The following is a 17,873-nucleotide window of genomic DNA, read 5'->3' on the forward strand; positions in this document are numbered from 1 at the left end:
AAGACACAAGACGGTCATCATGAGCAAAGCAGAAAGAGGTGGGCTGTGCAGGGTTTAGAGACCCTTAGACTACAGGGTGCTGGCAGATTTTTGAAGATGGAACATTTAGGTATTTGGTGATGTTAGCTGCAGGAGAAAAGCAGAAATGAGAATGCTATGGACTGGCTAACTTACAGAGGCGTGTGTATTAAAGTTAAGCTGTTGCTGACTCTCAGCTTTATTACTCTGTGTTGGCAGGTTGACTAACAGAGCATGTAAGCCATTATAGATAAATCTAACCAGACATAAAACAGGTCTTGATGGTCACTGGTCAACACGGACACAGAAAAATCAGTCTTTTCCTAAGAGAAAATGAAATTTTTATTTTCATTTCCACTATAATGATAATACATTAGGCTATAACCATACCATATTTTTATATTCTATTGAGCTCTTACTATGTACCAGGCACTACTGTAAGTACTTATTAATGATTGTCTCATTTAGCCCTTCAAACAAACTATAGGTGTGTACTATCAACCCTCATTTTACAGATGGGTCACCTAAAGTGATATCTAATACACAAGCATATATCTCATTTCTCCTTGTGCCCACAACTACAGATGTTCAGGGGAGAATAACCTCAAATGTCTGCTATTACAAGAATACAAAATGGGTCCTTATCTAAAAGTCAGTAAGTTCAGCAAAATGCTGAAACATTCAAACATTACCCAATTTGAAAATAAAACCAGCTCCCAAAACAATATACCAACTACATTTGGGGCTTCAAGAAAACTAGGCCTTAATATTATACATTCTATCCGGTTGCCAATTACTGTACAGCAGGGTCTCCATCTTCAAAGCCAGTGCTAAACTGAAATGACTACTCATCAACTTGCCTTGGCCTCTCCCCAGGGAAACAAGCTTCCAGGAGCCTCAAACAAACAAACAAACAAACCAGTATCAGTAGCATGAAACAGGCAGTGAGTTGGTTTGCTAGTTTCAGCTTATGGGCTTATGCACAAAAGGACAGTCCCAATCACTACCATACAAAAGGTGCTTCCACAGCATCCCCAAAAACTATTGCATGAAATGTACCAATCACAGCCAAACACAATATTCATCCTAATAGATTCTTCAATGTCACTAAAACACCTCTATTCCTCCCCCTATCTCTCTCCAACCAACGCAATGAAGTCCAGCTGCATGCACTGCTCTATTACAAATTATATGATCACCATTTCCTAGAAGTGAAAGGAATTGGATAGATGTGTCAGTGCATCTTTTCTGATCCCAGCCAGATTTTATTCTCCAAGGATTGTGGCACATTCAAACTCTCAGCTAACCTATTTGCTGCATGTACGGAGGACCTCCACATATGTTTAATGCAACCCTCTGAATCAATAAAAAGCACAAGTAAAATTTTAATGCAATCATAAAAATGAAAAGACAACGCCTACTAATACCAGTAGGTCATTCATTCAATTTATGACCTTGAAGAAATGACTTAACACTCTTGTCTTGGTTTTGTCAGCTGCAAAAAGGGCCTATGAATTCCAGCATATCATATGGTATTTTCGAGAATTAAATGAACTATTACATATAAAGCACTCAGGAAAAGCTTCTACAGTGGCCACTCCTATGAAAGTGTTATTTTCATAGTTGTTATTGACTTCCAGGTATGACCTATAATATTAGAGGGGGTGCTACAGAGATACAAAGAATTCCTGGGAGAGCTACTTTGGGTTCAAAGATAAATTTTTTTTAAAAAGTTTTCAACTCATCCGTTAACCAGGTTGGAAATACAAATGGAATCTATATAGTGCCAAACAACTGCTGTAAATTGTGAATGCTATATGTATACCCCAAAGCTTCCAGTTACCAAATTGCTTTGTATTATGAACTATCTGACACTCTGCTTTTTCCCACCACCACCAGAAGAAGACATTTGACCCTTCGTCTATGCTCAGACTCACCTCTACCAATCTGGGGCATTCTGTTTTCTATCAAAGTCATAAAAGGCAACTGGATAATTAGGAAAGAGCTCAGTCTTGCTGTAACTGCCACTCTAAAGTTTTACCCTGAGTCTGCTTCATTTCTGGCCTAAGTACCAATTTAGTAACACCTAGATCCCAGGGGTATCTTTCTATGCCCACATTGTTCTTGCCCTGCTAATCCAGGAGGAGCCCCATAGCAGCCATGGTCAGAATCCCACTCACCTTTTCAGCTCCCTCAGAGCTGGAAGGAATAAGCTACTGTCTCATCTGCAGAAGCCTCTTGTATTAGTTGCTTAAGGTTGCTGTAACAATTACCATAATTGTCATTTTAAAAACAACTGAAATTTATTCTCTCAGGCACAGTTACGGTGATTGGAAATCCAGTTAATGTGTCAACTGGGTTATAGTCTCTCTAAAGGCTCTAGGGAAGTATCCTTCTTTGCCTTCTACAGCTCCAGGTAGCTCCTGCCACTCCTTGGCTGGTGGCAGTAACACCCAAACCTTCGCCTCCATCTCTTTTTTCCTGATATTAGGGGTTGCATTCAGAGCCTCGGCCCTTTAAAAAAAAATTTTTGGAGACAGAGTCTTGCTCTGTCGCTCAGCTGGGCTTCAACTTGCCATTCTTCTGTCTCAGGCTCAACCTTTATGTTCATTTCTTACCCATATCTTCTTGTGTTTACTGCTCTTCCTAAAAGGACACCAGTTATAGGCTTTAAAGTTCACCCTACACCTAGGATTTTTCTCAATCTGAATCCTTATATTAGGTATATCTGCAAAAACCCTATTTCCGATTAAGATGAAATTCTGAAGTTCCAAGAGGATGTGAATCTTGGAGCACTTCTATTTAACCCAGAATCTGCAACTTATAAGAAGGATGTGAAAAACCCTTTAGATATAGGCAATCTAGTATCAGTGGTAAAATACCTTGCTATCAAAGCCGATTTGTAATCAAGTATAATTGACAGGAGGTTTTACCCAGAAAGGGATTATTAATATAAAAAAAGTTTGAAAAAGAACAGAGGGTGTAAAGTGGACAGTATTTGAAATAAAAGGTAAGTCTTGATATTGCTGAGGAAAAAGTGACCAACCACCCATTTCAAAATAAGGAGACAAAGGATTGTGTAACTGTGTGTTGCTCTTTAGCCCTGTTTACAATGGAAAACCTTTAAACCACCACAACGTTAGAAGTATCTGAGACAAAGCACAGTTATCAACTCGTTCACAAGTAAGAGGATGCCAAAATAAACCGACTTCAAAAGTATCTTCATCAACAACAAAATGTATTCAATTCAGAAGATCCCACTAGGGTACCATTGTCAGATACCATAGATGTGTATTTCTAAAACTGGGACCAAATACTTAAAATTTCAATGGCAGGACAGGAAAATTATACATAAGAATTGTTGGAGCTATTGTATTTTTTAATTTAAAAATTCTTTTTAAAAATAGAGTCTGAAAATTTTCATTTCTTTAAATTTGAAATTTTGTGACCACTGCCCAGAGATCAGAATCCTTTTCTTGTCCAGTGTGATTTCCAGCTGCTCCCACATTTTGAGGTAGAGCACACCTAAAGTTTGCTGCAATTGCTTAATCGAGCTGATTACCTCTTTAGGGACTCTGCCTGTACCCATCACTTGCAGACAGTGAGGCTACACTGGACAAAGCAGAGGGTCAGTAATTCTACGCAGCACACAGCCCGCTAAGGTCTCAAACCTCAAGCCCTTGTATCTCTAGACACTTCAACCCAGAAACCAATGTCTATTTTTTTTAGCATAGGGTAGAGATGGGTAGACATGTAATTCAGTCTATTTCCAGCACAATATTTCACATCAGGCAGAAAACATCATAATGATCAAAGTATTTATATGTAACCAGTAAAAAGAAATTTAAAAGTGCCTTAATCCTTAGTGGGTGCCTGTTTTATATTTATTATTCAACTAACTCAAGCTTTTGATCAATCCTTTTGTTTTTTAAGGAGAGAAATATCCAGGTCTTCTGAAGCTGAGCCATCTGTATTTCTAACTCAAACATCAGTTTCAATAGAGCCGGGAACACAGTAGGCAATAGGAGGAGAAAAGGAACAAGATGAAAGGAATAATGCCCTCCTGTAGAACCACAAGCACAGCATTCAGTGATTTTTCCCCCCTCCTCTGGGGGTTTTTAAATCTGATAGGTCATAACTTTAGTATACTCACTGTTTTCCAGATTAAAACACATAAAAATCAACTTCAACCCCTACCACACTGGCAAACCGACTTAGCTCTAAGCCTTGATTATTTCCCTTTGAGTATTTACTATTTGCTCCAGTTAAAAAGCCTGAAAGTTTAACAATGGAATGATCTTTCCTTTGGAAATGTCTCTGGCACACAATATTACCAAGACAAGCAATCATAAAATTATAGCTCAGCATGGTGAAGAATAAAAAGAAGCAGCACTGAACATCTCTGTTTCTAGATGAACCTCTCTAATTGTCACTACATCTTATTAAGCAATTGAGTTGTGGAAGGTTCAGGTAAAAAAAGATTCATAATAAAATCAAGCCTGGCTTTGCTGGGTGAGAAGGTAAGGTTTCATTGTGATCAAAGACTACCATTTACCTGCACCTGCGGGCATCTACATAAAAACATAATGTTCAAAATCAGCTAATCACCACATATGCAGTGTGCAACACTGGCCTCAGTGTAAAGCAGTAGTTTTCAAAGCCACAATGGTCTAACTGCCTGTTTATATTCAATATAATTAATGCTCCAAACATATAGCATTATCGTTCCCTCCATTTGTGGTATAAGCTGTGTTACTTTTGATCTTTTTAACACAACTGACTCATAAAAATCCTTCTTCCTGACTTTTGGTGACCTCATGGCAAGCAGATCCTATAGAACAGCTGGTCTAAGAACCCTGAGCTTAAATTTTCAAAATTCTTGAATGCTTCTGTCCAGTTTTCAAAGACCTATCATCCTAAGAAAGGTTTTTTTCCTAGTATGTTTCATGTTGTTTGAACACTAAAGATAAAATAAATGCTGCGACAAACCTCCTCAATTTAGACTGGATGCTGAGGTCTCTTCCCAGGCCAAAACAAAAATACCCAGCAGTTCTCAGACTGATGAAATATAATTGGTTACTTCTGTCTTGGAGAAGAAGATGTATATGGTTAAAAGCTCATGTAACTCATTCCTGATAAGTTGACAGAGCTAGAAAATAAAAATATGAGATGCCTAGTTATATTTTAATTTCAGATCAACAATGAATTTGTTTAACAAGTAATTTATTTTAGTATATACCTTGTAATATTTACAACATACTCATTCTAAAAATAGTATTTATTTTTATCTGAAATTAAACTTTAACTAGGCATCTCATCTGGCAACTACATCTCTTGCAAAATATGAATTCCAAAATTGTAGCCTTGAAGTAGATATGTTGTCTCAGTCCCAAAGAGATATTTTACTGTGTTTGATAAAGTTTAGATTGGAGATTTTTAGTTACCCAAAATGCTAGTTCACGATGTTTCTGCTATCCAGACTTTCCAAACAACTTTACTTCCAAGCTCCAAAACAGGCTGTAGAAGTCTTTGCTGAGCTGGTTTCTTTGCCTAAAGAACACTCTGCTCTTGGATAAATATCACCAAGTACATGAGAATGTGAATGTGCATATGTATGCGTATGCAGAAACCCAGCTCCTACATCTAACAATATCCAGATTGTCAAATCCACTTTCTATACAAGTATTTTGGGAACAAATTTTAAATGCCTCCAAATCGCAGCACCACAGGTTTATTTGGCATAACACAACATTACTATAATATTCTGGCAAGAGTAAGGCCACAATTGTTCTTAAATAAAACAGCAACATTAATGAGCTCATATTTCATGTGACAACCAGGAAGAAATCAATGCTAGACCTTCTTTCCCATAATTATAGGCATGCAGGTATTTAACTGAAGGGATGTTTGTACAAAAACCCAGCCCCTGCTCAAAACAATAATGTAACATGCATATCTTTCAGTGACACTTACTTAACCTAATTAATGTTCTTTGTCTTCTTCTAGTTCATTACATTAATCACAATAATACTTCATTATTTTAAAGGAACAGAAGATAAAAAGACCAATTAATTCCATCTTGCGTGGGGCTATGTGCTATTGTAAGTAAAAAATATGGAAGTCAATAGGTGGCCAGGGATTCAGTCTCCTTTTTAGGACACACTGTGGTATTAGATTTCTTGGTCCAGCTCCAACATTATGGAGTTGTAGTTATGAAGGAAACACAAGACTAGTTCTTACCAGTTACTAGTGAATAGAAATACTGTGTTCTACTTCAGGCCTGGAGCTTCTAACCATTGATACAGGACCATCCAGATTTCCTTTCTCTCTGACCCAGAAACCACAGACACTTAGTACTAAAAATATTTTGTTAATCATGCTCCTTAATTGCGGAAATCAGATACCTCCTAGTGACCAATGATGGCTATGAAACATGTATAAAAATGCATTTTTGTTGGTTTAAAACACTAACACTGTGCTATTTGTTATTGCAGCACAGCACAACCTAGCATGACTCAGGAGACATGTAATTAATGAGATTTTAGTGTGTACCTGATCAAATAAGGATATAACGTTCTCTAAACTACTTTTGCTCTCCTAAAATTTGCTGAAAGTTCAAGTGCATATCATTACACTTTTTAATTCTTAATAATCTCTTCAGAAATTATCACCTGCATCTTATAAAAATGAAAAATGACATGTAAAGAGCTGATTAGTAGATTCTTAAAGTTGTATAGAAAGCAAGTACATTAGAAAAAAGTTGAACACATATCCATCTGTACCAGTAGGTCGTGTATTTTACCACATCACTATATCTTACTCAAAGTCCCCGGGGAAGCATTAAAGGAAATTTCTCCAAAGCAGTGGTCACAGTCTTGGAACCTAATGGAGCAGATACAGAAGTATTCCATGCAAGTTCCTCTTCTTTCATGTAGTGGTGTATCTTGATTACAGTATGACTTTATATGCATATGTAATAATGGAAACTGTCTTAGAATGAAAAATTATTTAAATCAGGATTCATTTATATGCAAACGCAGAAGAAAAGAAAGTGGGAAATAGATTATTTTTAAGTTATCCTATAAAGACACAATGTGCATCTTTGGCTAATATTCCATGAAGTATATAAATAGGAATCAGTCCTTTCATCAATTGTTGCTACACTCAGCCAATACCATCAATAATTTCCTGTGAGTGTGTGTAGGGATCAAACCCAGAACCTCTTATATGCTACTACCATCACGTTATAGCCCTATTGCCCTTGATCATTATTTAAAGAATTCTTTTGCAACTTCCTTCATAGATGGAATATCAGTTAGATGAAGTACCCCAAACACTATAATGGCACATTTTCAAGTTTCCCATTATTTGTAAACTTTAAAATCTCCAATTTGTTGTTTTGAATGCAAATTCCATCTAAGCATCCATTTTTTTACACTGCTAGATTTAATGCCCAAGTGAAAAAAGTACACATTTCATTTATGATTCTTTATGTCAGTAGGGAAGCTGACTGCCTTTGTATATTTTTAAAAAGTGATAGTTATTTTACAGATACCCCACGCTCCTTTCTGAAGTACCTTTCTTCATTAGCTCAGTCATTTAAGAACGAATTGGTTGTTAATTCAATGACTAGTATCAGAATCTGACAGACCACAATAAACTAGTAAAGCCAGAGATGAAACCTGTTAGCTTCATTCTCATAGAACTTGCATTTCTCAGAACATGGTTTTCCTGAATCTTCACCCTCCTGAGAGGGAGAAGCTAAACTCAAAAACAAACCTGTCTTCGGGATCATTAAGATTGCTCAGAAAATACATACTTAAATAAAAATTGAAGGAAAACACCTACATTAGAGCTTGAAAAGTAATATGGCACTAATCACCGATATTCAAAACAATTATCTAAAACCAGTTGTTAGAATCGTGATGAATTCATACTCTCAACATATTGCAAGAAGCAAGAAATTATGCACTTAAAGCAAATCCATAATTGCAAACATAACATTAGTTCCTTTGGTTGGGAGGTGGACTACAGTTAACTATTGTCTTTTTCTTTCAATTTGAAGTCCACTGCAATAAGAAATATACTCTTCTAAAAAAGCAATGTAGCAAATATATCATAGGTAATTTTGCCTGAAAATATTTAGAGGGTTTCATTTTTGCAGAAAGATAAAAACAAAAATTTCACATTCAGACCTGGATCTCTTTCTGGCTTCTTTAACATAGCTCTTGGAGTCAAATGGAAAAAACCTGAATGCTGACATACACCAGACCAAATAGCAGGGCTCCCTGAGGAAGTGGATTAGCGGAATGATCACAGCACACAACTCAGTGCAGAGAATCTCTCTTTATAGCCTCTTACTTTTTGTATTCTGCTAAAATAGTCAACAGCGCAGAAAACAGAAAGGTGATCCATGGGGCTAGGGCAGATAGTGAGTGAGGAGACTCTGTCTACCCTAAAGATGAATAATTTCTGAATAGCTATGAGGTTTGATATACAAAGTTGTTAGTCAAGCCTAAAAATCTTCTCCAAATCAGATTGTCAAGGATTAATATTATGACCTATACAGGCTCATTTATAACTTTTCACAAAATGTTGCAAGATATAATCCATGCCTCCAATCAGTTCTCCTTAGAAAAACTATTTGCTTTAAAATTACCTAGTCCACAAAGGGGCCAACTGAATTCTGAATGTTTCAGGAGTTTATGCTTAGTAAGGACTCATCTGTATTGTTTAAACTTCAACATATAAGCAATGAACTCTAGTAATAGCTTGCCTCAAACCTGTACTCTCAGGAGACAGGTCATTAGCTAAGCCATTCCTTCCTAAAGTCCATGGTCTAAAGAAGAAAAGGATAAACAAGCAAAAAGGAAAACTGTTCTGTTTCAAAGAGACATTTCCTTTATCCCAGTGTTTTATCTTCTTAGAGGACATTCATGCATTGTTTTTACGGTTCCTGGTCTTCTGTTAAATCAGTAAATATAACCAAAGCACTTTCTTTTAAATCAAAGTGGGCTCAAAACTAGCATTAATCATTCAAATTGGCTCATAAAGTATCAGATTTTTCTACTACTCATGGTTTCTTCACATAGAATAGTCAAGGCTAAGATTAAAAAAGAGTTAGTTGCTCCAAGTAACATTTTAATATGACCCAGAAGAAATGAAACTGGTAATTCTGAATTTGTAGTTGATCAAAAGAAGGGTAAGAAAGGTTTGGCACTAAGCCAAACTTTCAAGGGTTACCATCTAGTCCTTTGTCCCTTCTGCACCCCTGATTAAAACCCTAGTGAAGAACAACTCTGGAGTCCCCTCGATATAAATTCTGCAAAATAGAACCCAGAATAGACACTGTCTCAACACACACGATGGTGTTCTTCTATTTCAAAAGTTGTACCAACTGGTTCTTCACAGGTACTTTTCAGGAATGATGATCTCAGAACAAACAAGTTAGAACTCAATGTCTTGGTGACATTAGGCATCAGACAGAATTGATGACTACAATTCCCCTTATTTGAATCCAGCTTTATAAATAGAACCACTCTCTCTACTATACTGCATAGTAAATCAAGGCATTGTAGTATTTATTCTCTGATCAAAATCTTCATGAAATAGTTCCATAGACTTCTATATTTATTCAAGTTCTTGTAGAATTGTATCTGGTATTTGACAACACTATTATGTTATCAGCCGTAGCTGTAACTATTATTTAAAATGTTGGCTTGTTCATTTAAATCTAGCATTGTCAAAGCCACTGATTTTAGGGAACATGCTTGAGAAGTAAAACTTCAGTCTCAAGTATACTATTGTAGAGAAAATGTTGGTTGCCTAATAGACTTTCCCCATTGCATACTAGTTTTAAAAAGACAGATTATAAAGTTTAATAAACATATTTAGGACCTAACACAGATATAAGATATCATTTTACTTAATATTCTTGACATAGTGTTTTATGATCTTTGTTATATATTAAAGTTTTTTCTCAGAAAACTGTATCAATTCCTTTTTATAATATCCAAAATAACCATCCTTGGAGACATTCTGTCTAATTTGGGGGGCATGATTTTTTATCTTGTTTTTCATGTCACTTTATGCATTATTCTCATAAAAGTTTACTCAGCCTTTCATATTTTAAATATGTCAGTAGTAAAATGATCAGAGCCATTTCAATTTCTGTCATCTAATAGTTTTGTTTTCCTCCAATGCTTCCGTGAAGATTAACTCAGCTTTATAGCAGGGTTGGTGTCTTTAATAAAAAAGAATCTCATAAGCACCATAGTGTAAAAAAAGATGCTTTAAACAATTGACACTTTAAAGAACAAACCTTTGGATACAGCCATCAGTAGGCTAAATTAAGATTTGTAGAACTTCGGTGAAGAAATGGATGGCTTTATGATACTGCTAACCCAACATAAATAGGAACAAGAATTAATTCTAAAGGACTAAATGGACCTGTAAGGAAAATTTTCTTCTAAATTTTATTCTACTTATTTGTTAGTGTATTGTTTTAATACTCTGTTTTCTGAAAATAAAAATTTTTCTTATTTCAACTATCTGTAACAAACAACAATTTAATAGACTTACATATGTAAATTGTAACATATAAGTGAAACATATAAACATGTTATCTGAGTGTCCCTAAGGCCCAAAGTTCAGTTATTGAATGTCTTTACTCTTTTCATAGTAATATTGATGTTTTCATGTACCCATTTTAACCAGGATATAGATGAGCAAATTCATTATGCAACCAATATCTTGCCTACAATGTCATACCTAAAAATGAAGCTCACTGAATCTGATAAAATGGGTCACTTAAATTCTGCTGAGAATTTTATTCTTATTCTAGGATATACTATAAACAAATCTATGCAGACATATCTTTCTGCTCTAATCTTCCTGTATATAAGCATCAGACTAGGAATTGCATGCCCCCCTGCCACACTATTAGAAGTGACAATTGTGTAATTTCTGTGAGTGTAGACTTTGGGATAACAAAAAAGAGCATTCTGAGGCGAAATTGCTGGTACTCTGAAACCCGTCATGTCATAAATAATCGCTGACAGGAGATGCAAACTTGGAACCTCCCTGGGATGAATCAGACTTTGGGTCAGTCCTTTGAAAAGCTGTGTCTTCGGTAGAACTCCCTTAGCCAAACTGATGCTGGACCACATTCAGTATCAGAATCTCAAACTTATGATAACCCAGTGGTGTTTCATGATCACCTCTCTGCAGTGAGTTAGATGCAATTTAACATAATCATAACACAGCTTCACAAATGCAGAGCATACTTATGTTTCACTGCAAATTAACTTTACATGACATTCTACACCTAATCTTTCATGATCATTATGTTACATGCTAAAGTTTTTTCTCAGAAAAACTATATTAATCCATTTTTATAAAAATCAGAAACAATAGTCCTTGACTTCTGTCAAAATAGACTTGTGGTTATTATCACCATTATTTTTTGGCATTGTGTTGGGTGAAAATGTATGAGAATAATGTAAATTATGATGTGCAAAACAAGATAATAAAATCATGCCCCCCCCAAATTACACAGAATATCTTGAAGGATAATGACTAAGCCTTCTTTGAAAGAAGTCAAACATGATTAGTTCTCACTTTATAAAAATGAATTAATATAGTTTTTTGAGAAAAAAACTTTAATATATAACATAAAACACTACGTTAACAATATCAAGTAAAATGGTATCGTAAGTCTGGAGTAAGCACTCGACATTTTTATTACACTCTTTAGACTGTCTTCCCTCATTCCCTTCAGAAGAGCAAAGCTGCTCCTGTCAACCAAAGTCCAGTATTTCAGAACAGGTACCAGTTTGCAAGGCCACTAAGGGATTGGCAGGCCCAAAGCACATAGTCTTTAACCAACAGGAGCATCCACACCTCTGGGATGACGATGCAGCATTTCACAAATAATGCGCTCAAACTGCTAGGCTGTGCCCCGTGCCCTCAACTTGGTGGAGGCCTGAGGACATGGAGCCATACCTGACTTTCTCCGTGGTTCCTCCCGCTCTCAGTCCTGAAGATAGATTTGGGCTTCCGGGACTTGAAATTGCCCATGCTGGGTCGCAACAAGCCGTCCACCAGCACGGTCTGCTCTACATGCTGCGCCTCGCGCGAAGGGGGCAAGCACTCCTCTACTCGAGCCCCAGTGTCCGGGTAATTTTCTTTATTATTTTCATCTCTACAAGAGGAAAGACTCAATTTAGACATCACCATAAACAATAAAACCCATGCGGGAAAAAAAGGGGCTGAACATATATAACTGCTGCTGTATTTTAAGGGTAACTAGGAAATTTTTAAAAACATTTATTTGTGTGTAATAGTTATTTAGCAATATTTCTAGTGTAAATTTGTAACAGTTTTATAACAATTTAAGAAGCTGGAATCTCACTTTTTATGTCAGTTTATTTTGCTTTCCAATATTTGTGAGCAGATGCATGATTTTTTTTGTGGTGGTAGCCATGTACAAACATTATTTAAAATTTTTTTCACTTTATTTTCACGTGTATTTTCCCTCACATTATTTATTCACTCAAAAATAAAATGCAATACAATATTGCATTATCTCACAATTATAAGGTGAGATAGTCAACTTTAATGCTATAATCCCAAATTTATAGATTAAGACTCCAAAGTGCAGAGGTTAAATAACATACCCATGGAGGGGCCAATTCACACCGACCCCAAGGGGCAAGGTACATCTCTAGTTTCTCATGCCTATTTTCATCATTCAAGGAATGCTTCATCTCTACTTGCAATATTGATTTATAAATGCCTCTATACAATTTTTAGAGGCATTTAAAAGTTCAGCACAATTGGGGCTGGGACTTAGCTCAGCGGCGTAAGCGCCTGCCTTGCAAGCAGGTAGTCGTGAGTTCAATCTCTGGTTCCGATAAAAATAAAAAGGACACAAAAATAAACAAAAAAAGTTCAGCAAGATCTATTTTTGATAGGATACAAGTCACCTTTATAAAACATAAGTCAAGAGCCTAATTTTACCTAAGCAGATCATCATACCAGTATCTTGAACACAAAGTCAAAGATCCCAGTGTCTGGGTTCTACCTGCGCTGAATCATCAAAGATAAAAGTGCTGAGATGGCACTTGTATTTTTTCACTCAGACATCAAATGCAATACAATCTCCCAGTCCTTTCAAGTTTCTATCTTTTCAAAAATCCTGACATAGTAACACTCCTATTTGAAGCCATTTGTCCCACTTACATTCAGACATATTTTTGTTTCATTTTACTAAGAATCAAGCAAACATTATGAATATAAGCAATGGGATCTTCTCCTTGTACAATCAACATTATTAACCCTAGCAATCATTGGCATAAGATCATCCAGTTTATCAGGAGTATCCAATTTACCAAGTGTTATTGTCCTATGCTTCCTTAGTAGAAGTACCCATAAAGGAGCTTAAGCAAGGTCACTTGCAGGCAGTTCCTCAAGGCTCAAGGACATTGGCAAATGATGAATTTCTGTGTCTACCACTCAACATTCCTTTGCATAAATAACAAAGTTTAAATTCGCTAGACCAGTATCAGTAGGGGATGAACTCCAGTTAATCCCTGGGGAAAAAAAAACTAAAACAAAGATCAGAATAAATACTCTGAAGAAGGGACAGTTGACAAGGGATACAACTATGTTGAACAGTTAAACTTAAATTCTTGGGAAATCTTAGTCTGCCTGGTGAAGGAGGACTCAGCAAATAAAATAATAGTAATTCTTTGGTGTTAGTAACAGCAATGATCAAAAAATAAAAAATCAATGCTAGTGACACTGGTTGATGTTCTTCCCTAAATATCATTTAAAGTCACAATTTTTTTCTAATAAGATAATACTAAACCATGAAGTGGAAACTATACCAATTCCCTTGAAGTGCGTTTCTTTCATTAGGAAACAGTGGAATACACTACACTATCCATTCCAATGGGACTACAATCTGCGCTCCTATGGGAGAAAGAAAAGTTACCTAAATGTTCCTCATGCAGGTAGGATGCCTGAACACTCACAAACAGGATAACAAAAAATAGTTTGTCACATCCAAAGTGACTCTCCTTTGATCAATTCATTCTCAAAATAATACTGTAACTTGCTTTTTATATTGTATTTTAAAGTCATTAAAATTTATAGATACGATCATGTCTAGCTCCTTGGAAGACAAGGAAAGATGAAATGAACCAAAAAGCACCTTTCTCCCATACCCAAATGTAGAACCCAATTACAAAAATTATCTTTAGAAATAAATTTTTCACATTTCATGGGTTCCTTTGAATCCCCATACAGAAAAGCACAGATTATAATTTACGCACTGACTGCTGGAATAAGTTATAACTGAGAATGAGCATGATGTACTGAAAAGAGCAGGCGTTCCAAAGCTGCTTCCACTTACTAGTCGTGCAGCCTGGGCCACATCATTCTACTTCTGTGATCCTTCTCCAAAAAGTGAATGCAATATGTACCTTGCAGAAATAATATGGTGTCTGTGAAATATCTGTATTTAATGCTGGCTCAGAGCAGCAACCCAGTGAATTAAGGATATTGTCTCTCAGTCTTGGCCAAGTGATTATTTGTAAAGAGAGGGGAAAAAAAACCCTGAGAGTTCCTTTTATTTTCTTCAATACCTCCAGGATAAATTCCAATATCTTTAGAAAGGCACAGAAGCCTTGTGAAATCTGATCTTTGTTTATCTCTAGAGTTTCATTCCTTACCATCACTTGACTCCTCACCCATACCTGGCTCTGGGGGTCTCTCTTGTCCTGAACTACTTGCCAGTCCTTCAAATCAAACTATTCCACCTCTGTCAGCTTGTCAGTAAGCTGCTGCCTCTGTTTGGTGGCATCATATTTTTCTAGGTCTTAAGACTCCCCCTATCTCCAAAAGACAGTTTTGTGTCACATGTAACCTTCTTCAAACATTTATCCCAGAAACTTCTCTGTGCTATTTGATTCTTCAAGATGAAGAATCTTTTGTTTCCTTCTAGGATGACAGCACTGTATGCACTTTAACATCTTCCTCTGTGTTGTCCTCTAATGGACTGAATTCCTGGAAGCAGGCAGAGAACCATTTGACTTTCTTTGTCCCAAGTCTTGACTGGTTTCTGGCACACAAAATAGGCCCCCAACAAATGTTGTTAGCCAGTAACTGAACTTTGAGTCAAACAGATCTGAGTCCAAATTTTAAGTTCTACTGTTAAATTATCTTGGATGCACTATAATTTCTTGAACTCAGTTTCTCTGTCTATAGGATGCGAAGGAAGATATTTCTTTCAGCTGTTTAGTTTAAACGTATATGGAAGTGCTTGAAACAGGAAACAGGAGAAAAATGGTTAACTGTTGCTTTACCATGAACCCTTAATGGCCAGTACACCAGACATTCAGTAAGGTGTTTGTGAATAATCTAGAACCTCTTTGTTAGGGTGTATGCTGGGAACACAGACAAGCAGAATGATGTTCAATTAAATAGGAATATATTGAACATTCCACACTTATAAATCACTGTCCTGGATGCTAAACATAGTATCCAAAAGTAGACAAGACTAGCCAGGTGTGGTAGTGCATGCCTGTAATCCCAACACTTAGTAGGCTGAGGCAGGATTGTTGTGAGTTTGAGACCAGCCTGAGTTACAAAGGCCAGGCTGAACTGCCTAGTGAGACCCTGTCTCAGAAAGACAAAATAATAAAAATAAAAACAAATGTAGACCAGACCAAACTTCCCACAAGAAATGAAAATATATTAGAAGAGATGGCACATGGAAAGAAATCCTTTAGTTCAAAAAAGAAACTTCAGAACCAAATGGTTTCTGTCTCTGACAAATACAAATAAGGACCAAGCAATGGCAGGTTGTACCTGAGACTAGAACAATCAGTCTGGTCTTCATGTAGAGAGACTGTATCTTCGTCACACCTGGGAAGGGGGAAATAAACCGTGTCAGTCCAACTGTCTGCTATAGCAGCAGCAGTAATAAGCTAAAATTATTTCAAAATTAGTATGGTAAACCAACAAAAAAGTAACAATTTTCACCACTGTTTCCCAAACCAGCTCTTATGACAGGGAACGATACCAACTTTTTCACGGCACGTGAGTGCACAAGCTCAGACCCAGACACAAGTCTCTTTTGCCTTCACTGTTCAGCGGACATCATTTAGGCTAACAAGGACCTTTGTGATCACAATACGAGGACATCCGGCACAAAGATGAGTGGCTCAGATAAGTGGCAAACTTTCTGCACCAGGTAGTCCCGAATCATCTCACATCCCAGATTACCCCATTGCTCTTGAACTTTCTTTTGCTTATGTAAAGGAAATGACTCCTTTCCACGAAACTTCTGAAACAGCCGTATAAAAAATACTGGTTCTTTCATGTTGAATAATCTCCAGTGCTTCACTGTGCGTAGGGGAATCTGGAGTGGGACCATTCTGTCTCTCTAGTGTAAGAGGGAGCCTTTGTTCTGTTCTCAGCCATCCCTGCCTTGCCCTACCCAAACCTGAAGCACTTTCCAGCTTCAATTCCTAATCATCTTTCACTGACAGCCCAAGTCAGGTTCTACCAGCTCCATGAACCCGCCCAGCAAAGTTCACACAGAACCACATTCCTGTTTTACTTTTGATGCATGAATGTTTACTCTTTGTTCTGAGTTGTGGTAACAAACTGTATCTTGCCTCACATTGCTATGTAATCTTTTGCATCTCTGAGATCTTTTTAATTGGTTACTTATTCCATGAGTAGAAATAACTGTAATTTTTTTTCCAGACACACTTCTGCAGTGCCAACCACAGTACTACTTCAGAGTTGTGGCTCAAAATACTTGAATTAAAATATTTATCCTCAGCGAGTCCTGTTCGTGAAATAATTTAGTATTTTTGAGTATTTAGTGCCTCCTAGGTACTAAATTAGCATAGTTGGCACTATTCTGCTCAGACTTTTTAGAGGTTCAGTACTGACTAGTTTATTTTCTTTTTCCAGTCCACTGTGGACAAATACTTTCATAAAAATGTCAAAGCAATGTCAAATTCCCATTAAAGTTATTAAAAGCTTACTCCCTATTTCTGTTGTTTTCCTGTCTCAAATTACAATTTGGATACCCACACTTTGAGTAACACTGCTTCTAAAGGACTGAACTTGAAAACAATTTGAACCCCGTGGATTGAGAAATCCATGTTGTAATTATTAAGCAAAAATAAACATAAAAATCAAAATTAAAAATTACAATATAGTATTTATACTGTACTAAATAATTTTAAAATTAAATATTCTTTACTGGCACTGGTGTATAATTAGTCTACAAAATGACTTCATGAAAGCTTAGTTTCCATTCGCTTACAGCCTCTTCTTTTTAAATTATGGCTTTTCATGCATTAAACAAAGTCCTCCTACTGACTCTAACTCTTCTTACCTGCTGAAATATTTTGTTCTCTCCATAAAGTAAAAGGAAAAATCAGCTGACTTAACAAATTGTTCCTTTTAATTGACTGATCTAAATTTTCTTGTTTATGTTTTCTTTATAGCCAATAACTCACTCTGTCCATCTCATGGAAAATAACAAATTCGTAAGTATTGTATTGCTTTATTCCATTAGTAGCATTTGCTTAAAGTATCATCTGGGCTTTCCAGTAACAAACTAGAAAAATCTACAAAAAATAGAAACCGAGAATTGTTGCTTCTTAGGAACTAGGGCTCATCCCAAGAATCAAACCTGGTGCTCCACAATACTAACTGGAGATTTGGCATTAACTCATTTTTCTTTTATTTGATTTATTAATCTCTCTCTTCAAAATATAATCAATTAAAAATGGAGACTCAACACCAAAACATACAAAGTTTCAGGTGGT

The 17,873-nt window shown here is 36.3% G+C and overlaps 1 protein-coding gene across 7 annotated transcripts in view; it reads right to left on the reverse strand.

Annotated features, from left to right (window-relative positions):
• Positions 1-17,873, reverse strand: part of Fam13c (family with sequence similarity 13 member C) — a 108,867-nt gene that overhangs the window by 86,648 nt on the left and 4,346 nt on the right. For 5 of the 7 annotated variants that reach the window (XM_005005300.4, XM_005005298.4, XM_005005299.4 and 2 more), the window contains 2 exons: positions 15,892-15,948; positions 12,022-12,220 (listed from right to left, as the gene is read on the reverse strand). In XM_005005300.4, coding sequence (XP_005005357.1) covers positions 12,022-12,096 — 75 coding nt within the window. In that variant the 5' untranslated portion in view covers positions 12,097-12,220; positions 15,892-15,948. The remainder of the gene's footprint in view (positions 1-12,021; positions 12,221-15,891; positions 15,949-17,873) is intronic. The other 2 variants (XM_013156706.3, XM_013156705.3) reach the window with 1 other exon arrangement.

Source organism: Cavia porcellus, unplaced genomic scaffold (assembly GCF_034190915.1).
Source record: "Cavia porcellus strain 051 isolate PalLab524CR breed Dunkin Hartley unplaced genomic scaffold, mCavPor4.1 scaffold_28, whole genome shotgun sequence".
Taxonomy (NCBI): domain Eukaryota; kingdom Metazoa; phylum Chordata; class Mammalia; order Rodentia; family Caviidae; genus Cavia; species Cavia porcellus.